The sequence below is a fragment of the Tauraco erythrolophus genome, chromosome 2 (assembly GCF_009769465.1).
Source record: "Tauraco erythrolophus isolate bTauEry1 chromosome 2, bTauEry1.pri, whole genome shotgun sequence".
Lineage (NCBI taxonomy): Eukaryota > Metazoa > Chordata > Aves > Musophagiformes > Musophagidae > Tauraco > Tauraco erythrolophus.
In genome coordinates this window covers 2,180,532-2,203,867 of record NC_141466.1, presented here as the reverse complement: position 1 = coordinate 2,203,867, position 23,336 = coordinate 2,180,532, and the positions used below count along the sequence as shown (strand labels likewise).

The window sequence follows — 23,336 nt, the reverse complement described above, 5'->3', positions numbered from 1 at the left end:
AGAGACATTTCTTTTGCTAACACGAAACTTTATACTTACTGTGAAAGTAATGTTCTGGATGGCGTACGTTAACTTATACAGATCTTCAAAGCTAACAAATATGTTGTACTGAGTGTAGTTCAGGTAGCCAAGGTGAGCAACAATGATTTCACTGCATTTCTGTGAACACACACAGTGAAAAATAGTACGTAAAAGCCTTCAATTTATTCCAGAACATGCACTGTTAGTATAGGTTGGAGAGTTTGTCTCTAAATGGTCAGATATTGGTGATATTTATTATATGCCTTACCAATCTTGATCAGTCAGAACAACATTCAAGCAAGACCTGCAGATAAAGAATTGCTTGAAAGATATCAGACAAAGCAGGAGAAACTGAAAAAGTCAGTTGGCACGATCAAAGGTTGAGCCAATAAACAAAGCCAGTTTGTCACTTAAGCTGGTGAAAGCAACTGCTTGTAGCACCAGGAAGGATCTGAATAACTGTCAGTCAAGCTCTGGTCATGGGACTGTGAGATGGGGCCATCTTGTACTAACTAATTTCCAAAATCTAATGTGAGGAAAGAGAAAATCCAAGCATATTGCTCTCTTTGCTGTGTGTAATAAAATCTAATGGAGTGTTGTTCATTAATTTCTGTAGATTTCATATATACATGTCATATATATAAACAGAAAACATTTTATTTACCCTATATCCTTATCACAAAAAACTTCAGCTATGCCTTTCCTAAAGGACTTGCATCTGGAGAAGCTGTTTTGGATGTCTCTAAGCTTAAAAATTTAAGTGAAAATTATACTAAAAACTCAAAACTTTAAAGATTTCTTCACAGGTGCCAAAAAAATTGGCATTTTCAGAACACGGATGCCAGCTGATTTCAACCAGACTCTCTGCTAGGTGTTGGAGGAGAATTCTTCTCTCCTCTGGAGCCCTATATTCAGTCTTCTACGACAACATCCCTTTCTTCAGCACTGCTGAATCTGTTTAGGTGACTAAGCAAGACACACCGCTTTGCTGGCAGAGAGCTCCTCTAATAAGAAAGAGGGGTCTTTGATGGGTAAAAGATACACGTCACAGAAGCAAACAGAAAAAAACGGATAGGTAAATATCTTGGTCAGCTAGGTTGCAATTATAAATAAAACTATAGAGTCTTTGCTAAGCCGTGTGTAACAGACATTCTTCTCATCTGCAGTGTAAAGCAACACGCACATAAATCGATTTGAGGAAAATGTGCTGCATCAGAGTTCAGTTTAGGAAGGCACATACCTGTGCACAGCTGAGTAATCTCATCCGGGTGTGAACTTGATTGTTGACATACGGTGTGCTGCCATCCTTCACCACCCCAAGCACTCTGACGGTCATACTAACGTTCTTTTTGAGGGAGACTGCAATTAAAGAAAAAACATTAAGCTATTGCTACATGCAGAAATTAAAGCTCAAATAGAGTTCCAAATATAGTTTAAAACATAGACGATATGGAAAGATGACTCAAAGTTAGTCAGTTTTACTTCACTGGAGTAGGGGTCCCAGTATATTAACAAAAAAAACCCACACAAAACATTTTATTTATTTACTTAGGCAGTTAAGTCGCAAATGCCCCGTACTGAATCGTGACAGATTGACAATTACTAATACAGTATTAGCGTGGGCAGCAGGGCGAGGGAGGGGATTCTGCCCCTCTGCTCTGCTCTAGTGAGACCCCACCTGGAATACTGTGTTCAGCTCTGGAGTCCCCAGCACAAGAAGGACATGGAGCTACTGGAGCGGGGCCAGAGGAGGCCATGAAGATGATCCAAGGTCTGGAGCACCTCTGCTATGGAGACAGGCTGGGAGAGTTGGGGCTGTTCAGCCTGGAGAAGAGAAGGCTCCGGGGGGATCTTATTGCAGCCTTCCAGTACTTAAAGGGGGCTACAGGAAAGCTGGAGAGGGACTTTTTCCAAGGGCATGTAGTGACAGGACAAGGGGCAATGGCTTTAAACTGAAAGAGGGGAGATTTAGATTGGATAGAAGGAAGAAATTCTTCCCTCTGAGGGTGGTGAGGCACTGGCACAGGTTGCCCAGAGAAGCTGTGGCTGCCCCATCCCTGGAAGTGTTGAAGGCCAGGTTGGATGAGGCTTTGGGCAACCTGGTGTAGTGGAGGGTGTCCCTGCCCATGGCAGGGGGGTTGGAACTGGATGATCTTTAAGGTTCCTTCCAACCTGAACCATCCTCTGATTGTATGATTTCTCACATATTTACAGGGAAGTTTTATTGAAAAATTAATATCATTACAATCTACACATCTAATTCCCCCCAGAATGAAGGGAGACACAGATTCCTTAGATACTATTGCTTTCACAGAAACAAACAACTTATCCCATATACCTGTTGTGTCCAGTTCTCAAGATCAGTGCTGGGGGAGAAAACATATCAGAGGAAAAACCCACCAACCATAGCAGAAAAGCAACAGCATCATGTATGTAACAGATGAAATTAAAGACATAATACACAACATACAGGTTGGGGTTGGAACTAGATGATCTTTGAGGTCCTTTCCAACCCAAACCATTCTATGATTCTATGATTCTATAGCAGTTTCCTGAGAATTAGGTAAGATTCTCACCATCGTGCTGATCCAACTCAACCACGCAGGTCAGCCACAGCTGCTGATTGTAGGTAGACAGTGTTGGTGAACTTAAATTAAATGGCTTCAGCTGTAAAAAACCCACACAGTTAGCACCAGATATTATTCTGTTACATGACATACCTGTAGTTACAATGATGAAAGGCATGTTAATCATGTTCACAACAGTATTTTGGGGAATAGATATAATATGTGCTACTCTGTGGACAGTATGATAAGCAGCTCAAATGTAAGTCTTCCAGAGAAGCAGCTTAAACAGCACACCTCTTTTGCACACACTGAAGTAAGGAAAGGTATGACTACCTGAAGCACATCAAAGCAGCAGCAATAAAACAAAAAAGTTCAGATATGAAAAGCAAAACCCTGAGACCTAGCCTGAAAATGAAAAGTAATTTCTAGCACTTTACATCAAAAGTAAGATTTGTGACCCCTCATCTGCCACACAGTTTTAAACCAGTTCAACTATAATCATGAAAATAACTATTTTCCACTAAAATCCAGCATTCATTTCAAAAGCATGGAAGATATCACTAACAGATAAAACCTACATGCAGGAAAGACTTCTCTTATTTAATATAAAAATATGGTTTTAAAAATAAATAAAAACCCACCTGTAATATAGTACCAATCCAAACATACATAGGTGACTAACAGAACCAAAAGAGAAATGTTCCAGTGTATTTAAAGAAAATTTACTTTAAAAAAAAATTCAAACCAAACCAACAAAACCTTTTCATAGCACTTTAGATATTAGGTTGACAGTGAAGAGCTAGACAGAAATAAAAACACCAGAACACGAAAGCTCTCAAGAAAATGAATGTGAAGGTTTGTGTCAGGCAGCCAGATCCCATGTCTGGGTCAGTGACAGTGAACAACTAACAAGAAAAAGAAATATTCTTTCCCAGATGATGGAAAGGAAGATGACAAGAGGGATATCCTTAGTTGCCACTGAGAGCATTGTTTTCCATTTATGTTCTCAATTTCTATTTCTGGACCCCCTACAAGAATCTCCAACATGAGCTCACCAGGGAATCCTATCAGCACTTTATCAGAAATGACCGTGCAGAAACATCACAGAATTCTCTTCTTTACCTGCTCACAAAAGTCAGAGACTAGAAATTGCTGCTGGGCCACTCACAAAACACCACAGTGGTAGCACAACATCACACATTCAGGTTCAAACTGGAAAGCACCATGTGGCCAGGAAGTTTTCCAGGAAAATTTTAAATACTTAAAATAACTGGGGGTAAGGAGTGGAATGTTTAACATCACTGACACCAAATAAAGCCACTCATGCAATCCAAGGGTATTTATTAACTCTTACCTTCAGGCTGTTGTTTAAGTCGGTTCTTGCTACAGAAGTTTCAATTACATTAGGACCTACACAATTTAAGAAGGAAAAAAGAAAACAACACTGAAGCATGTGTATTTCTGACAGGTAATGATGTAAATACAGGATTTCAAAGACAGCACAAAACACCTTCCTGCAAAGCAGGTAGATACTACCCCATCATTCAGATACTTAAGCTGATGGGTAAGCCACCTAGACACTTCAATATCACTAATAAATTCGGCCTGCACGTTCCTTTAAGCCTCTCTGCCATAGTAATTTCTAGGCATGATTAAGTAGGAATAAATTATAAATCAAGAACTCCATGTCAGAAGCCCTACAACAACAAACCACACAGTATTTTTCCCCAGCTAAGCAGTAACAGAACCTTCTGGTTGGTGCTGGATTTTCATCGCATGGGTCTGTTCCAGCCAAGATACCCACGTTTGTTCAGGAACAGTTCTCAGTCCACTCGGATTGGGCTCCTCCTTTGCTATAGAAATCTGGTGCTAAAATAGATTATGGCTGTCATCACAGAAACAAACACAGAATCACAGACTGGTTTGGGTTGGAAGGGACCTTAAAGATCATCCAGTTCCAACCCCCCTGCCATGGGCAGGGACACCCTCCACTACACCAGGTTGCCCAAAGCCTCATCCAACCTGGCCTTATATCCAATCTAAATCTCCCCTCTTTCAGTTTAAAGCCATTGCCCCTTGTCCTATCACTACACGCCCTTGGAAAAAGCCCCTCTCCAGCTTTCCTGTAGCCCCTTTAAGTACTGGGAGGCTGCAATAAGATCACCCCGGAGCCTTCTCTTCTCCAGGCTGAACAGCCCCAACTCTCTCAGCCTGGCTCCATAGCAGAGCTGCTCCAGCCCTCAGATCATCTTCATGGCATCCTCTGGCCCCACTCTAGCAGCTCCATGTCCTTCTTGTGCTGGGGACCCCAGAGCTGAACGCAGTATTCCAGGGGGGGTCTCAGGAGAGCAGAGCAGAGGGGCAGAATCCCCTCCCTCGCCCTGCTGCCCACGCTGCTCTGGATGCAGCCCAGGACACAGTTGGCTTTCTGGACTGCCAGCGCACGGTGCCGGCTCATGTTGATCTTCTCATCCACCAGCACTCCCAAGTCCTTTTCCTCAGGGCTGCTCTCAATCCATTCTCTGCCCAGCCTGTACTTGTGCTTGGGATTGCCCCGACCACGTGCAGGACCTTGCACTTGGCCTTGTTGAACTTCATGAGGTTCTCACAGGCCCACCTCTCCAGCCTGTCAAGGTCCCTCTGGAGAGGGACCTTGCATGCATATGTACACACATGAAAGCACTACAGCAGAAAAGTGGAAGGGAAGAGTAGGAAGAGGTCTGTACCTATATACCAGGGTGTGAACAAACACAGAGGAGATGTAGGGTAGCTACAGCAGGTAGAGCAGGTAGGGCCACAGGCAGGACATATATGTGTGTTTTTGGGTCACTCTAGAGGCTGCCCAGTCACAGCAAGACTTTTCTGTCCAAATGGTCTCTCCCCTTACATGTTCAGTCTAGCAATTTAATGTAATTTATTAACCCTCCAAACATGCTGTTTTAGCCACAAACTTAGTATTAAAAAATTATGCAAGGAAAGCAGTGTTTCACAAAGACCACGGACTTCAGAGTTACTACAGAGAAACAATGGAAAAGAAGGAAGTTTACAAACGAGCAACATGGAATCGTTCTGTGCACAAAGTATTTTATGTTGGCTGTCATGACAGCTCTGAACATGCAGCATTGCTTGGGCTTCTATAACCACTCTAATGACAATATTAACCATCTCACAGACTTTAAATAAATTTAAATTCTTTCTTTAAATAGAAAAATGAAGAATTTCACCCATTACTCCCAAAGCTTCACATCAGAATTACAGCTGAACTTCAGCAACAGTCACCTGCTATAAGGTTAGTTCTGCCTCACTGAACTTCTCAGTTCTCAAGTACATATAAAGAGGACAGATTTTTGGAAGGCATTTACATTTTGAAAAGCATAATTCAATTTCAGTAAGTGCTCACAATCAGTAAGTCATCCTATTTCAGTAATTAAGTCTTAAAAACAATAGAATGAGCCTTTTTTAAAAGTTGGTGGTTTTTTTTTTTTTTTTACCAGAAGATATGAACCAATACTGGGGCAGAGAGATCATAATCTTAGTTTTTAAGAGCAGCAACCAAACAAAATAATGAGTTTCTACTCCTCTAACTGCTACTCCTCTAGCAAGCAATTTTTTTAAAAAAAGCTTTTTAAAGCAACTGACCAAAACAATGTTCTGGTCGTATTATTAAAAAATTGTGATTAAATTACATTTGTATTGCTTTTCTTTTAGTCTTGCTCAGTTAACAGAATCACATCTGAAAGCAAAGAACCACTCTGAGATGGAGAACAGGAAAACCGCACAGGTTTAGGAAACAAGCTCTGCACCTTGTATTTTCCTTGCGCTTGTCTCACTCCAAAGTTAACACTAACTCATTGGGAAAAGGGAAAGTGGGAAAAAACCCCACAAGTCTGCATCTGTCTTGGGTTCCAAGAACTGAAGAGCAACAGCCACCTCAGATTAAACTATCTTGTTTTCTCAGTTGAGAAGCAAGACTCCTGCCAGGCTTCCCAAACTGCAGATGGAGACGCTGAGTATGGGCAATGACATACTCAAGTAGTACAAAAAATACGGATGTATCTCCCACTTTTTCATTTACTTAGTGGGTTTGGTGAGTTTTGCTCAGAATCCCGCTAAGGAGGGAGCACTCTGTTGTTAGTGCTCCTCCCTCTTCACAGGAAGCAAGGAGCTGTCAAGGAAAGCTGCAGAGAAAATCACAGTGAGCGTTCAGCGAGCCTCCTCCCAAGGCAAACAGCATTCTTTTAAAAATAATTAAGTTGTAATCATGAACTGTGTTCACACTTTGTCACCAAAACTACCCAGCAAACCCATCTTACAAGGACAAGAATCCCACAGCTATGCCAGTTCCCAAAGGGGATCACAGGCGAGTCCTGGGACCTCAGCAGGGTACATGATCATGAAATCACAGAATGGTTTGGGTTGGAAGGGACCTCAAAGATCATCCAGTTCCAACCCCCCTGCCATGGGCAGGGACACCCTCCACTACACCAGGTTGCCCAAAGCCTCATCCAACCTGGCCTTGGACACTTCCAGGGGTGGGGCAGCCACAGCTTCTCTGGGCAACCTGTGCCAGTGCCTCACCACCCTCAGAGGGAAGAATTTCTTCCTTCTATCCAATCTAAATCTCCCCTCTTTCAGTTTAAAGCCATTGCCCCTTGTCCTATGAAGTGTTGCTTACAGCAGCCAAGTCCCCTGGACCAAAGGCCACCACATCATCAGGTCACTCTTCACACACACCAACACAGCACTCCTAGTTCCGCGACCGACCAAGAACAGAACACCCAGCTCTCCCTTCCCAGAGCGCTGCTTTTTGCCCAGTCTTACATAAAACAACTTCCTTGTGTTTCTTGCAACTGGGCAGTATAAACCACACGACTACAAATACAGTTCACTTCTGAAGCCAAATAGCCAAACGACACTAAATTAAGCAATTCCAGGGCTTTTTCCTTTATTATTCATACAAAATGCATTTTTGTAAATGTATTTATACAGTATTTTAGTGGCCAAACAATGCCCTGCAGCATCCCTAGGCAAGTCACAGGAATATCAGTGGTTAACCTTTAGGAACGGAAAGTCTGTTTGGACGTTAGGCTGCTGCAATTCATCAAACAGCAGGAAGGAAGGTTTTATTCCACAGACAAATTTTATTATTTAATTCTATTATGAAGGATGTACTGCCTACAATGCACGGATGGGCACAAAAAGCCCAACCAGTTGCCTCCAACTAACTCCTCTTTCTTCCCAGGGCAGGCAGGAGCAGATGAGTCCCAGGCCTGGGCAGCCTGGCACGTTCTAAAGGAAGTGAAGGACAGGACAGAGGTACGGACAGCCCTACAGACAGGTCAAGAGGTGTCCGAGAGTGGCCAGGAGAACACACTGGGTGACGTGGAAATCAGCAGTGGAGTGGGGGGAGGTGGTAATGTCCTTAATCAATGTCCTTACAGGGGGAGTGGGCTGCTTAATGAGGACAAGTCCTTCCCTTCCCCTCTCCCTGTCTGTCACTTCACTTCTGCGTTGACAAAGCTATCCTGACAGCGGGGTATGAGCTTAACGCTGCAGTGACAGCACGCTGACTTCTTTTTCCAGTAGGTTTTAGACCTGGAAAAGCTCTCTGGCACGAAACACAGAGAGCTCCCACGCTTTCCATCTGCCTAATGACACTCAGCATCTCTGTCGACCAGACTTCCACAAATCTCTCTGATCTCCAGGATAAGCACCCAGGCACTAAGTGCTTAGCCTCCCACATCACGTCATGACTGCCACGAAGGTCTCTGAAACCACAGACCTAAGCTCGTATGTGTTTGACACCAGAAGTTCACATTTTTACATTACTAAAATATTTTATATTTCCGTGGCATCTATCACCCAAACATTTAGAAGGCTTTACAAACAGTTATCCATTTCCTCACAGGAAATCAAGTATTAGCACCACCATTTTGCAGATTGAAACACAAAGAAGAAAATTAACGTGGCGGCCTGCTGAAAAATTGTTACAACTAAGCTAGTTTTGTTCTACTTTACTGATTCTTCTCTGCAAAGCAGTCGCAAATACCAAACCTGTAGGTAGTACATTAAAAAATGAGATGGAAGAAACATTTCCTCCCCCTGTCAAAAGCAAGGATTCCGCAGACATCTCAGGGACAGTAAGCTTATTAGCATTTAAATACACTCGTAAACACCAACAGGTTTAGACAAAGCATACAAGATTGTAATCTTCTCAAAAGACAAAATCCTTACCTGCTATTCCTATGAAGACTGTCAGACCAAAACAAACAAAGAACACCACAAAGACCAGAACAAAATGCCGTTTGGACAGTGTGTACAATCGCATCGGTGCCAGCCTATAGGAAGCAAAAGAAAGCACAGAATTAGCTATTGGTCACATTAATAAAGAAAGAAAAACCAAAACAACCCGACCCCATTCATTCCTCCACAAAGAAAATGAAACCAAACTCTGAGGTTATATGTAACACTATGGAAAAAAATATTTTTGCTGCTTTATAGAGCAAGGATAAACTCCTAGGAATTATTAGACAGATGTATGTGCGCACATGTCCGCAACCCAAAATGTATGAATTTTTTTTTTTATGCTAGAGTTTTCTACTGTCCTAAGACTTGAGCAAGAGAAAGCATTTCTTAGAGGGAGAAAAAGTTATGTGTTTTTTAGTTCATACCTTAATAATTTCAACATCCAAGATGTCATGTCTCCTGCAATGACAGCTTAACCTAAAGGACTGACGTCACCAACAACTCAGTTACCTGCACACGAGTTTCCTACACCCTAGGTACATACACCTCATCCCTGCAGGATCACCGCTAACAAGGAGTAAAGCAGAACTCCACATCTGCTAGGTGTGCGTGCTCAGGCTCTGCGTTCTTGTCTAAGTTCCACCAAAGTTTGGGAAACAGAAATCTCAGCTTAAGGTTGGTATTAGGCACTTAAAAACAAATAAACAGAGAGGCAGTGACATCTCTTCCACAACTGTTTCGTGGTTATCATTAGGTTAAAGACAAAACAGAGGGGAAAAGTACTGAAAGGACCAACTGCATGCTTTTGGAGATTAACTTCCAGTTCTGTTGGCTTGAGAGAAATACGATCAAAGAATTAATCCTACATAACGTATCCCTGCACTGTCTTCCTTTTTGTTAAACACATAGTTCAAAAAAGGGCAAATCCACCATGTTTGAAAATACAGCCAACGTTTCATTTTGAGTTACACCGGCACTGAGCCACCACGCAGCTGATTTTCCACCGCTGTTCCAGTAGGTACGATCACAGAGACCAGTAGGATTGGGGGTGGGAGGTGGTGTTTTCTGATAAAGTTGTATGAGCACCATCGTGGAAAGAAATGAAAGCATAAGTCTTTAACGTCAGTGCTCCCTTTCAGCTTGGAATAAAGCTTCTTTTCACCAGACGAATGGTGCTCTTACTGGTTCACTACGTTAATGGAGAAATGCAGACAAGGTGGTGGAATCCTTTCCATAAGCCCAGCCTAAATTCTAGGACCAGACACCCCATGCCTGCGTGCCTGGCAGCCCTTAAAATCAAGGCAAACAATTCACTTTAAACCAGTCAAAGGAGTTATTAATAACTTCTATTTTCTTTAAGAATCACTGCATTCTCTCCAAATGAGGCACTACAAAAATAATTACATTATTCCTTTACTGTAAAGTTTCAAAGATCCAAATTTTAATTTAACTCACAAAGGAAGTGGGGAAGTAAAGAGAAGTCACGAGAACTGCAAGCAAGCAGCTGTAAATGTCACAAGTTGGCACAAACTGGCTGTACAGGACTGCACAGCACCTGTACAGGACACACAAACACAGTCAACTCGCCGTGTCGAACGCAAAACATGGCACAAAACCCCTGCACCAGCCTAAAAAGTCAGAATAGCTGATTGCACGGGCAAAAAAGGGAAATGGCACACGAAATTATCACAATCATCAACAGGAACGGATCAGATCTCTGCCACAGAGACTGTCACACAGAAGTCTCACAGACCAATATGATGTTCAGTTGACTTTGAAAAATGCATTCCAATCCAGAACGTGCCAGCACAACTCCTGCAGGGAAAACACTACAATATTTAACTTGAATCAACGTCTTAACACTTCAGCCTTCAAGCACCTAAACCACTTTAAAGCGGTTACATCTGTATTAGTACCAAACTAACTAACTAACTAACTACTAACATGTATTTTCCTATCTGTTCCAAGAGCTCCTTCGGTTCCACAGACGACCTGGTGATATTCCTTCTCTAAGAACACCATGCATGGGATATTATCTTGAGATATCAAAACACTAATCTTAGCAAGAAAATCTGGGATATATAAAAATGGTACATAAAATGTTGATATGTCTAAATTAAATATAAGGGCTCAAGTGCATACTGAACACTCCATGGAAGTGCACGCACTGAGGATCACTGAATACACAGAAACCAGGTCTGGATGGGAAGGTCCAAGGGTCGAGAATAGCTGACAACTGGAATAGTATCACATGTACACCAGAAAGTATCACATATGCTTGTGCTGTTTGTAGCACATGACATCTGGGCATCCCCTTAACAGCTACAGTCTGATGCAGGATAATTCTGACTTGCTATGCATAGAATCATAGAATCATGGAATGGTTGGGGTTGGAAGGGACCTCAAGGATCATATAGTTCCAATCCCCCTGCCATAGGCAGGGACACCCTCCACTACACCAGGTTGCTCAAAGCCTCATCCAACCTGGCCTTCAACACTTCCAGGGATGGGGCAGACACAACTTCTCTGGGCAACCTGTGCCAGTGCCTCACCACCCTCACAGTGAAAAATTTCTTCCTTCTATCCAATTGAAATCTGCCCTCTTTTAGTTTAAAGCCATTGTCCCTTGTCCTGTCACTACATGCCCTTGGAAAAAGTCCCTCTCCAGCTTTCCTGTAGCCCCTTTAGGTACTGGAAGGCTGCAATAAGATCACCCCGGAGCCTTCTCTTCTCCAGGCTGAACAGCCCCAACTCTCTCAGCCTGGCTCCAGAGCAGAGGTGCTCCAGACCTTGGATCATCTTCATGGCCTCCTCTGGACCCGCTCCAGAAGCTCCATGTCCTTCTTGTGCTGAGGACCCCAGAGCTGAACACGGTATTCCAGGTGGGGTCTCAGGAGAGCAGAGCAGAGGGGCAGAATCCCCTCCCTCGCCCTGCTGCCCACGCTGCTCTGCATGCAGCCCAGGACACGGTTGGCTTTCTGGGCTGCCAGCGCACGGTGCCGGCTCATGTTGAGCTTCTCATCCACCAGCACTTTCAAGTCCTTTTCCTCAGGGCTGCTCTCGATCCATTCTCCACCCAGTCTGTACTTGTGCTTGCATATTTATGGTTCTTTTGATAAGCTTCTTAATTTCCAAGTTTTTCCAGGCATTTCAAAACGCATAACGTGAACATGAGAAGCAGCTTCATCTCCACAGTCCTTCCAGGAAAGTCACCAGAGTTCACCACCCAGCGAGCACTCACAGCATTACAGCTATCAGCAACTACCACCTTGGTTTACTCCTACGCCAGAGCACGGATGCGCTCGCAAGCTTTCCAAGAAGCATGTTCCAGGCATTGGCTCGTTCTTTACTCCAACTCTTCTCCAGGTGGTGCAACACCTAGTAGTTAGAACGGGTAGGCATACACCTACCTGGGAACAGTCATGCTGGCACTCAGCACAGTGAGATCAGGGAGAGCAGGGATACACTGTGTTTTCCCTTCTTTCACACTGATACTCCTGAAGCCTCATTTAAGCCACCGACCATAGGTGCTACTTCACAAGTCAGTAAGGCAACACGGACACTTTTTGTGACAGCAAATGTAAAAACTTGGCCAAATCCTAACCGCATTTATCAGGACTGCAAAAAACAATTTATAGCATTCCTATTGGATGATGCATTCTTCATTGCCTCTCGCCGCAACAACAGAATTTCCTTGTGCAGTGTAAGTGCCTCATTTCAACCTATCACCAGCTGACATACAACGCAGATAAAGTGATCTTCCCAGATGTTCATTGTTGAACATCTGCCTTTTGGAACAAGACTTCATAAAATTTATGAATACACCTAAGCGCAAGTTGATGATCCTCCACTGACAGCTTCTGTCTTGCATCTGAAAGGCCTAATAAAGAATAAAAATTTTGCACGGCATTTATGGGAAAAGTATAAAAGGTTCCTCACTCTGGAAGCACCTGTTGAAACGAGTGAAGAACTGTGCTTTGCTTTACCAATAGAAGATGCTTTGACAAGCCCAGCCAAGGCAGTCCAAAGCTCAAGACTAGCCAACCAAGCATCTGCAGATTTTTCACCACCTGTACTGAGTTTTAGCCTAACTTAGACAGAAACTGAATATTTTATGATTAAATTGGATATGTCTGAAACTGCCAAGGAGCAGAAAGCACTGAGATCCAAACTGCAAAAAAAGCCAAATAAAACTATCAAACCCACTTTGATTTATATTATTATACATGCTACCTGCATTCATAACACTGGGTCTATATGTACACACTGCACTTCCTCACAGCTTAAAGACATTGCTTCCTTCGGTGGCCCTCGGAAGACCTTGAATTTCGTCTTGCAGATGTATTCCACAGTGGTTAATAGCTGATGGGGCAGCGCACGGCTACATAAAAAGATTCATACAATTAATATTAACAGTACCACAATTAGTAGCACCATTATACCATGACAATGCTAAACAGCTCGCATGCACAGGGCAGGTTTGGCTTTTTTCGCAGTGTCTTGTTTGTTGTATTCACTGAAGTCTGAATAATTAGTCCCGACTATGGCTCTGTTCAAGCAAAGACACACCCGGGAAAACAAGTTTTTCTTTTGCTTTAACGGACACAACCTGAGAGTGGAGATGTGGGGGGGGGGTTGTTCACTGCAGAAAAAACACAGTGCTCCTCTGCGGGAGCGAGCGGTCACCCTCAGGGTCCGGACAGGCGAACCAGCGCCTCTGCAGCGGTCACTCAACTGCTGGTGGTCTTATTAGAATCATAGAATCACAGAATGGTTTGGGTTGGAAGGGACCTCAAAGATCATCCAGTTCCAACCCCCCTGCCATGGGCAGGGACACCCTCCACTACACCAGGTTGCCCAAAGCCTCATCCAACCTGGCCTTGAACACTTCCAGGGATGGGGCAGCCACAGCTTCTCTGGGCAACCTGTGCCAGTGCCTCACCACCCTCACAGTGAAAAATTTCTTCCTTGTATCCAATCTAAATCTCCCCTCTTTCAGTTTAAAGCCATTGCCCCTTGTCCTGTCACTACACGCCCTTGGAAAAAGCCCCTCTCCAGCTTTCCTGTAGCCCCTTTAGGTACTGGAAGGCTGCAATAAGATCACCCCGGAGCCTTCTCTTCTCCAGGCTGAACAGCCCCAACTCTCTCAGCCTGTCTCCAGAGCAGAGGTGCTCCAGCCCTCGGATCATCTTTGTGGCCTCCTCTGGCCCCGCTCCAGCAGCTCCATGTCCTTCTTGTGCTGGGGACCCCAGAGCTGAACACAGTATTCCAGGTGGGGTCTCAGGAGAGCAGAGCAGAGGGGCAGAATCCCCTCCCTCGCCCTGCTGCCCACGCTGCTCTGGATGCAGCCCAGGACACGGTTGGCTCTCTGGGCTGCCAGCGCACGGTGCCGGCTCGTGTCGAGCTTCTCACCCACCAGCACGTTACCCCCTCGGCGGGAATTAACGCGCACAAACCGAACGGCAAGAGCCGGGTCTTTGCAGGGAAAAGCATCAGCCGCCGCTCCCAGTCAGGACGGCATTTCTTCCGCCGGCCCCAACGCAAACAAGCACGTCCGTGTCGCGACAGCGCCGAGTCGGTGCGCGCCCCGCCGAGACCTAGCGGACAGCGCCGGCGGCCGGGGCGGCGGCAGCCGCGGGGCGCCGGTAGCCACGGGCGGGCTCCGGGCAGGCGGTCAGTCAGGCTCCCGGCGGGCGGGCAGTCAGTCAGGCTCCCGCCGCCCGGCGAGCGGCCGCTCGTCCCGCCGGCGCCCGAGCGCGAGGGCAGCCCCGCGAGCCCCTCGCAAGCTGCCGCCCCGCCCGGCACGCGCCACGGTCTCGGTCTCCGCTGCCTCGCGCCCCGCCCGCCCCCTGCGCGCGAGCGGCGACCCCCCCCCCCCCCCGCCCCGCTCCGCTCCTCCCCCGCCCCCCACTCACGGCTCCATCCCGGCGCCGCATGCGCAGTGGAGGCGCCGCCTTCCCCCGCCCGCGGCCGGCGGCCGCTCCCGCCGCCGTGGCACGATGGCGAGCGGTGCCTGGCGGCGGCTTCCGCGTGCGTCACCCGGCCGCCACGCGACTCGGCCGACGTCACGGCAGCCCCCGCCGCGCCTCGGCCGCGGGGCCGAAGGGCGACGCTGCCGGCGGGGGGCGGCGGCGGCGGTACGGCGGGCCGGAGGGGACACGGCAGCTCGGCGGCTCGCTGCCGGGCGCGGCGCCGGTGGCGGGGCGCGGGGAGCGGCTGGCGGTCCTGCCCTTGGGGCGAGCCGCCGTCATGCGCGCCGTACCGCAGGCTGCAACCGCCGCTTTTCCACAGCGAGAGCGGCCCGCGGCCGGCAGCGGGCACGGGCACGGCCCGCCCGGGGCCGCGGGAGGGAGAACCTCCTCGGGACGGCGGTTCAGACCGGGCGCGGCGCCGTCAAGCGCCACCTTCGCTCCGGTGAGCGGGGCTGGAGCACAGGCAGGCAGCGTGTCCTTGCCGCTGAACAGCGGGCGTTCACCGACATCATTCTGTCGGGGCGACAGCAATGTTTTCCATGTTCGCAGCGCCCTTTTCCAGCTTGTAACGGTAGCAGCTATATGCATCGTAGGGAAATGTAACCGTGTAAACAGAGCAATGGTTCTGAATCCGATTTAAACCTGTCCCTTCTAGGCGTAAAAGACTGATGTGGGTTATCCATGCCGAACATAGAATCATGGAATGGTTTGGGTTGGAAGGGACCTCAAAGATCATCCAGTTCCAACCCCCCTGCCATGGGCAGGGACACCCTCCACTACACCAGGTTGCCCAAAGCCTCATCCAACCTGGCCTTGAACACTTCCAGGGATGGGGCAGCCACAGCTTCTCTGGGCAACCTGTGCCAGTGCCTCACCACCGTCAGAGGGAAAAATTTCTTCCTTCTATCCAATCTAAATCTCCCCTCTTTCAGTTTGAATCCATTGCCCTGTGTCCTATCACTACATGCCCTTGTAAAAAGTCCCTCCCCAGCTTTCCTGTAGGCCCCCTTTAAGTACTGGAAGGCTGCAATAAGATCACCCCGGAGCCTTCTCTTCTCCAGGCTGAACAGCCCCAAACATGACCCTATGACATGCAGTGTGTAGCTTTCAGCACACTTCAGGCTTCTCCAACAAGTTCTCCCTGGCCAGAAAACGATGGAATGATGTTTTCAGCATCTGTGATGATTTCCAGTGTTCTGGAAGGCGCAGTTGCAGAGTTACGGCTGTTGCCATTTATGTGCACACATCTGAGCTGTTTGGACGGCTGCTCCAAACCCTCTGGCACTCAGGTGTCTCACTAATATGAACAAATTTATGCTCCCCAAACCAAAAATACATTCTTCTCATTGAACAGGTAGGAAACTGAAGCACAGAGAGATTGAGCATCGCCAAAAGTCACTCGGAGAACAGTGTGGGTGGCAGAGCTTGAAATCCAGCTCACTGCAATTAGCCATGGGACCACATTTCCACATTCCCACCTGGAATACTGCGTTCAGCTCTGGAGTCCCCAACACAAGAAGGACATGGAGCTGCTGGAGCGGGTCCAGAGGAGGCCACGAAGATGATCCGAGGGCTGGAGCACCTCTGCTCTGGAGCCAGGCTGAGAGAGTTGGGGCTGTTCAGCCTGGAGAAGAGAAGGCTCCGGGGTGATCTTATTGCAGCCTCCCAGTGCCTAAAGGGGCTACAGGAAAGCTGGAGAGGGGCTTTTTACAAGGGCGTGTAGTGATAGGACAAGGGGCAATGGCTTTAAACTGGAAGAGGGCAGATTTAGATTGGATAGAAGGAAGAAATTTTTCACTGTGAGGGTGGTGAGGCACTGGCACAGGTTGCCCAAAGAAGTTGTGGCTGCCCCATCCCTGGCAGTGTTCATGGCCAGGTTGGATGAGGCTTTGGGCAACCTGGTGTAGTGGAGGGTGTCCCTGCCCATGGCAGGGGGGTTGGAACTGGATGATCTTTGAGGTCCCTTCCAACGCAAACCATCCTATGATTATATGATTCTATGACTTCTCTTTGCCATCTCCCAGCTTCCAAAGGGTTATCACTGGATTATAAATACATACGTTCTACCTTGTAAGTTTTGTGAAAATAAGGGTGTTGAGCTTCCAAACACCCAGAGGAAAGGCACTGTGAAACCCTCCCCCTCCACAAACCCAGGGTCAGTCGGAGTCTCACTCTGCTCCTTGCAAGAAGGTGCCTCACTCAGTGCCTTGTCTGGCCTGCTCTGGGGTGAAATAGTGCAGGAAGCCGCTGTCTGCCTCATCTGTGGGAGTAACTGGATGGTGCGTGGGGAATGAGGCTTGCAAGAAGAGGCAGGCTGATCTGTAATTAGAATTTCTCCAAGGAAAAATGAACAGTATCTCTGTAGTGCTGAGTCAAATGATGCACTAGTCTCTGGTCTTTTTGCCACTATGAATTAACTTCTCCCATATGTTTTGAAGATTAGCTGTGCTTTAATGAACTAGAAACACTACTAGGAGAAGCTGAGGAATTAAGAATGTCAGTATCATCTATAATTACCTCTTTTGTTACCCATACAAGCAACATCAAGCATTAAATAAAGCTGCAAGTGAAATAATACGTTTCACAACGTCCTGTAGATAGACTTTTCTTTTTGCTGTACAAAATGTCATATTACTGGATGACAGGAGTTTAAAATGTATCCCTTATTTGAAGCAGGGCAGATTGTAGGTCATTTATCTTAATCTCTGGGCATTATTACTAAATTCAGTGTCAACACTGTGCTTCCCTGTATAAGCTGATTGGCCAGTGGGATATGTTCATTAACCTAGAAATTGATTTTTCAAGAAAACCAGGTTGTTACTTATAGTTACGCAACTCCGATGTCAGACCACAATCTGGCCACCCTCCTCTGGCAGGTAAGCACTTCACTTGCTCACTTTCCTACCAAAATGTTTTCAGCATGCTGGACTCTTCGGCATTAGCTAGGAGATAAAGTTCTGAAACTCCCACTGAAATAACCATCAGCTGTTTGTGAGGCCTGGGGTCTTCTGGTAAGCTTTGCCTATCGCTGATGACATGCTGAAGAGATAAAAATGGAGATGGTTTAGTACCATTGGTACTAAGCTCTTCTCATACCAATAGTTTACTTAAAATTGCCTAGTGCAGGGGAGGGAGCCGTTGGCTGCCAGCCCTCCATCAGCTCTCCTTGCCCTCAGCCAGGAGGCCGTGCTGGAAGAGGAAGGAACATACTGGAGTGGGAAGGAGAGACGCCACAAAACAAACTGTTCATTCAAGTGGCTTGTTTGGAGCAATTTTTCAGGGATATAAATTAGAATAATCCTGAAGCTGCTGCAATAAATCAAGGGCTGATACGCTTCGTGGCAGTGCACAGGACTGATGACGGAGCATAACACTTCCACCTTCTTCTGCCTTCTCTGGGCTTATCTGCTGCACCAGGCATCTCCTGGTGTACCACAGACTACTCCTAGGTGTACTAAGTCCAGACCAGCCTTGTATCGGGGTTACCAATGAGGTTGTTTAACGTCATGCCCATTAGTCTGTAAATATACAGTCTCTTTTGCAAGTATTCCATAAAGTGCCATGTCTGCCTAAGGGAACTGAGAGAGTTGGGGCTGAGAGTTGGGGCTGTTCAGCCTGGAGAAGAGAAGGCTCCGGGAGGATCTTATTGCAGCCTTCCAGTACTTAAAGGGGGCCTACAGGAAAGCTGGAGAGGGACTTTTTCCAAGGGCGTGTAGTGACAGGACAAGGGGCAATGGTTTTAAACTGAAAGAGGGGAGATTTAGATTGGATACAAGGAAGAAATTTTTCACTGTGAGGGTGGTGAGGCACTGGCACAGGTTTCCCAGAGAAGTTGTGGCTGCCCCATCCCTGGTAGTGTTCAAGGCCAGGTTGGATGAGGCTTTGGGCAACCTGGTGTAGTGGAGGGTGTCCCTGCCCATGGCAGGGGGGTTGGAACTGGATGATCTTTGAGGTCCCTTCCAACCCAAACCATTCTATGATTCCATGATTCTATGATTCCAACTGTTAACCTAGGCAGATGCTGTTCATCAGCATGCTGAGCCGCAGTGCACCCTGCTCTCTCCATCTCTCCCAGACAGCTGGGCAAACTAGCACTTGCTCATAGGGAAGCACATCAGGAGACACAATTTAGAGACTATTCTGGGCTATTGGGCAGAACAAACATATAGTGTGGATGAGAGCCGTGGGGCTCCGCAGCTCCAGGCTGATGTAGCTTGAGATGGCTGTGGAGCCTGCCACCCTTAGTTGTCACCCATGCCCAAAGAACAGGTTGCTCACAGACAGCTGCTGAACCACATGTTCAAGAGCACCATGCTTTAAAAGAAGCCATCACCAAAAGATGTCACTGAACTGGGAGAGCCTCAGAGCTGAATCAGAAATGACTCAGCCATCTGTGCAGTTACTTGGGATAACAGCTCCATCAGCCATCTCTGAGCTGGGTCATCCCCTCGCACTGAGTCTCATGAGCACACACCAGCACAGCATACAGTGAGCGCTCCGGAGGCAAGAAAAGCTGTTTCGCTGCCAAAGGGGAACTCTTCGGTGTTTTTCCATTTCTGTATCAGCTTTGCTCCAAAGATTTCCAGTTTTGAGTTTTCCTGTTGGCACTCAGAGAAGGATGTCCTTATAGAAATCAGGAGTGAGACTGCCGCAGCCCATTTTCATTTTTTTTCTAGAAAACATTGATTACTTGTGAACGCATTCCCCCTCCCGCTTCCCTACCCCTTAATGGACTAGACCACTCCATTTCCAAAGAGGCAACAGAAACCACCAGCTGATGGCCCAATGGCTTTGCTCGACAGTAGGGGAGAGTTAAGGCTGGCGGCGGTTGACAGCCTCACATTTGTGAACACGGTGTGTGAGAGGGAAAACACGTGCTTTTATATGGTGTCACCATCTCTTCATTTTGTTAGTCCGGTATAAGATATTATTTGCTTTTAGGAACACAATTACTTTGGAGAACCTCTAAAAGTCTCCAGAGGTTTGAAGTAAAGACAAGCCACACAGCATTTCCTTGGCCAAGTTTCCAAAATTCCTTCTGTCATCAGAGCAGTAAGTATCTCCATTACATCCCTGAGTGCGCTCATTTATAACCTGACCAAACATACTGGATAAAACAGAGAGAGAGAAGACAATGAAGTATCTAATTCTCCTCCTTGTGAGTGAGAGTTGGCTGGAAGAATGCATGGTAGCATAGAGTCATAGAATGGTTTGGGTTGGAAGGGATGTCAAAGATCATCCAGTTCCAACCCCCCTGCCATGGGCAGGGACACCCTCCACTACACCAGGTTGCCCAAAGCCTCATCCAACCTGGCCTTGAACACTGCCAGGGATGGGGCAGCCACAGCTTCTCTGGGCAACCTGTGCCAGTGCCTCACCACCCTCGCAGTGAAAAATTTCTTCCTTCTATCCAATCTAAATCTACCCCCGAGATCTACTTAGCATCAATAAACCCTCCTCTTTACCAGGAGTCTAAAAAGCAGGTGCCATTGCAACATCCACCCACAACACTGAAGGGAAACACCAGAACAGCGTGTAGGCACTGACAGTAACAGTAAACTTACTTTATGCCAGGTCACTTAGGTTAAGATCTTGGGAATTCAAAGAAATACTAGCATGACTTCTAAGTCATAAAACATTATTTCCTTGCCAAGAGCCCAATATTACTTCATTTCATTCTAGACGACTTGCAGCTGACACCTCTTGGGGATACTCTCACCGAAGGAAGGGCAATCTAGCACTAACTCTACAAGCTCATTTGATTCAGTGGAGCAGCATCTTCTCTTTTCGATACAGAAAGTCCTTCCATGCACACTTTAAATCATAAAAATGAGTTAATAACAATTTACCTTGGAGAGCTCGAGTTTCTTCTGGGAACAAAGCTGGACAAATGCCTCTCCCAGGACCTCTTATTTGTTAATTCAAAGCTTATGTCTCCCCTTTTCTCCTTTCTAGTGCCAATATCCATTATCAGGCTGCCAGATGCCCTCAGGTACATTTCCATCACTCCTTATCACCTCCTAGGGCTTCTCACCCCATGCTCAAGTACGAGGAACCACTGTTTTGACAGGAAGGACCATGGTTGTGTTAAACTCTGCCCAGCTGCCGGGCAGTGTTTTCAAACCCTGTGACTCTCTCTAGTCTTTGCTATTGTGAACAATGAGACAAATTCAATCTAACGGACCACCTGTCCCCTCACTGGGAGAGAGATACACAGTGTACTCCAGTCAAATGATCCAAGCCGAAGAACTGAGGCACTGTGCACAGACAGAACGACTTATGCTCAGGTTCATAGTAAAACAGAGCTGGAAGAGACCTCACAAGGTACCTAATCCTTCCCTCTGTCTCAAGAGAGCATCTGCCAGATCCATGTCTTTTGGCATGCGTTTGTCAAAAGCTTTTAAAGACTTCCAGTGATGGACATGCTACGGTCTCACTGGATAATCCCTTCTACAGCGTTTTACAGAAACACAGAATCACAGAATGTCAGGGATTGGAAGGGACCTCAAAGGATCATCTAGTCCAATCCCCCTGCCGGAGCAGGATTACCATCCTTCCTGTTTGGAAGTTTTTTCTTAATGTCTAATAGGAACTTTTATTGCTTCAATTAATATCACTGTGTAATCTTTGGTCCAAGATGGACATGAAGTTTCTTTTTACAGAAATTCCTACTCCTCCAACTTGGATGTTTCTTCTTTTGGGGGTGCAGTCCCAAATTTTCCTCACAGCTATGTTTTCTAGGAATTTGATTACCCATACCTCTATCCTTACGCTCTTTTCCACTGGCAGGCCCTTGAAGTGTGGTGCCCAGAACTGGACACAGCTCCAGCTAAGGTCTGGAGTGGTGACTACAGTAGATGGCTTAATTCTCACATCTTATGAACCGTGCTTCTGCTGTACACCCCAAATTACTTTACCTTTTTCACACATATAAGACAACGTCACTGTTGAAAGAGGTGATTTTATAAAGTGTTGGAATTACCATACCCTTTTTTACAAAAATGTTATATGACTGTTTGTTCCCCAGCCTGTACTTGTGTGGCTGAAGTGTGTATCATCATAGAATCATAGAATCATAGAATGGTTAGGGCTGGAAGGGACCTTCAAAGGTCATCTAGTCCAACCCCCCTGCAAGGAACAGGGATATCTCCAACTAGATCAGGTTGCTCAGGGCCTTGTCCAACCTGGCCTTGAACGTCTCCAGGGATGGAGCATCCACCACCTCTCTGGGCAACCTGTTCCCGTGTTCTACAACTCTCATGGTAAAAAGACCATCCGCTGTGTCCTCATCCTCTGTGTCCTTCCTGGCATTTGTTTCTCCTGATTTTCACCCTACTTTTTCAGACCCTTTCTTCGCTCCAAAAATTCTTTTAATTTACAACCCAATCTTCCAACACCTTTGGAGTCCTCCCTAGCCTGGTGTAATCTCAAAACACTGATACTCCCCAGCCATCACTGGTCATCCGTGGAAACACAAGAGAGGGCCAGGCACAGCAGAGCCATGGGTGCAGCCTACTCACTAGTCTGTCCCTTTTGACCTCCGCCTTTGCCAACCACCCCGATTTCCCACCCAAATTTTGTTTTTCCAGGATTGTTCCACGGCAGCTTCGCACCGCGTTCCCTGGCTCGCCGTGACAGCGGAAAGGCGCAGCGCGGAGGGATGCAAATGGAAATGGCTTTTAATCGCCCAGGACGTTAATTAAGGACACGAAGAGGTGGAATTTCTGCCCGGAGGCGCTGCCACACCACGGCCCCCCGGGCAGAGCGCACCGCCCGGCCGCGCCGCCGCCCCGACCACGCTCCCGCGGCTGCGGCGGCGGCTCCCGGGCGCACGGCCGGGGGTCGCCGCATGAAACCCGGCCCCACGTTGGGAGCCAGCCGCCGCCCAAGCGCCCCGCGAAGGCGGCCCGGTCCCCCCCCGGAGCCCCGGCCCAGCGCCGCGGCGGCCGCGCTGGAGGAAGGCGGGCGGAGCCGCGGGGGTGGGCAGCGCCCCGGGCGCCGTGAAGGGCCGTACCGGTAGTAGCGGTCATCCTTGTAGGGGGCGAGGTCCTCCTGGATCTCCCGGTAGGTCTCCCGCACCCGCCGGCAGAAACGCTTCACCTCGCCGCACAGCGGGCTGCCGAAGGCGGCGAAATCCGCCTCCATGCCGCGCCGCGCCGCCTCAGGCCCCGCGCTCCGCCATGGCGCCCCGCCAGGGCCCGCCCGGCGCTGCGCGGCCGCGGGGCGGGGGCGGCACCGGAGCCGCAGCGGCGGCAGCAACGGCGGCGGCGGCGGCAGGGGCGGGGGCGGGGGCGGGCCCGGGGACGGCGGGAGCCGCTGCAGCACCACGGAGAGGGGCAGCCGGTGCGCGCCCCCGCCCCGCCCCCGCCCGCGGCCCGTGCCTCCCGCAGCGCGCCGGGGAGGTGAGCAAAGACGTCGCCTGACCTCTGCCGAAAACGTCGGGTTTGTAAAATAAAGCTGGTTTGTTCTTAAAAATCCACCAGCTTTATTCGGAAATAATGTCCTGGGTTCCAGTCTCTCTTTTACTCAA

General features: G+C 47.7%; 1 protein-coding gene across 5 annotated transcripts in view; it reads right to left on the bottom strand.

Annotated features, from left to right (window-relative positions):
- TMEM181 (transmembrane protein 181) overlaps positions 1–22,951 on the bottom strand; it is a 38,542-nt gene extending 15,591 nt beyond the window's left edge. For 2 of the 5 annotated variants that reach the window (XM_086632012.1, XM_086632014.1), the window contains exons 1-6: positions 14,750–14,775; positions 8,823–8,926; positions 3,943–3,998; positions 2,598–2,688; positions 1,262–1,380; positions 40–159 (exon numbers count right to left, since the gene is read on the bottom strand). In XM_086632012.1, the coding sequence (XP_086488138.1) occupies positions 40–159; positions 1,262–1,380; positions 2,598–2,688; positions 3,943–3,998; positions 8,823–8,926; positions 14,750–14,757 (498 nt within the window). In that variant the 5' untranslated portion in view covers positions 14,758–14,775. Of the gene's footprint in view, positions 1–39; positions 160–325; positions 343–1,257; positions 1,381–2,597; positions 2,689–3,942; positions 3,999–8,822; positions 8,927–14,749; positions 14,776–22,820 lie in introns of those variants that run through there. The other 3 variants (XM_086632011.1, XM_086632013.1, XM_086632010.1) reach the window with 3 other exon arrangements.
- Between the last annotated feature and the right edge of the window lie 385 nt (positions 22,952–23,336).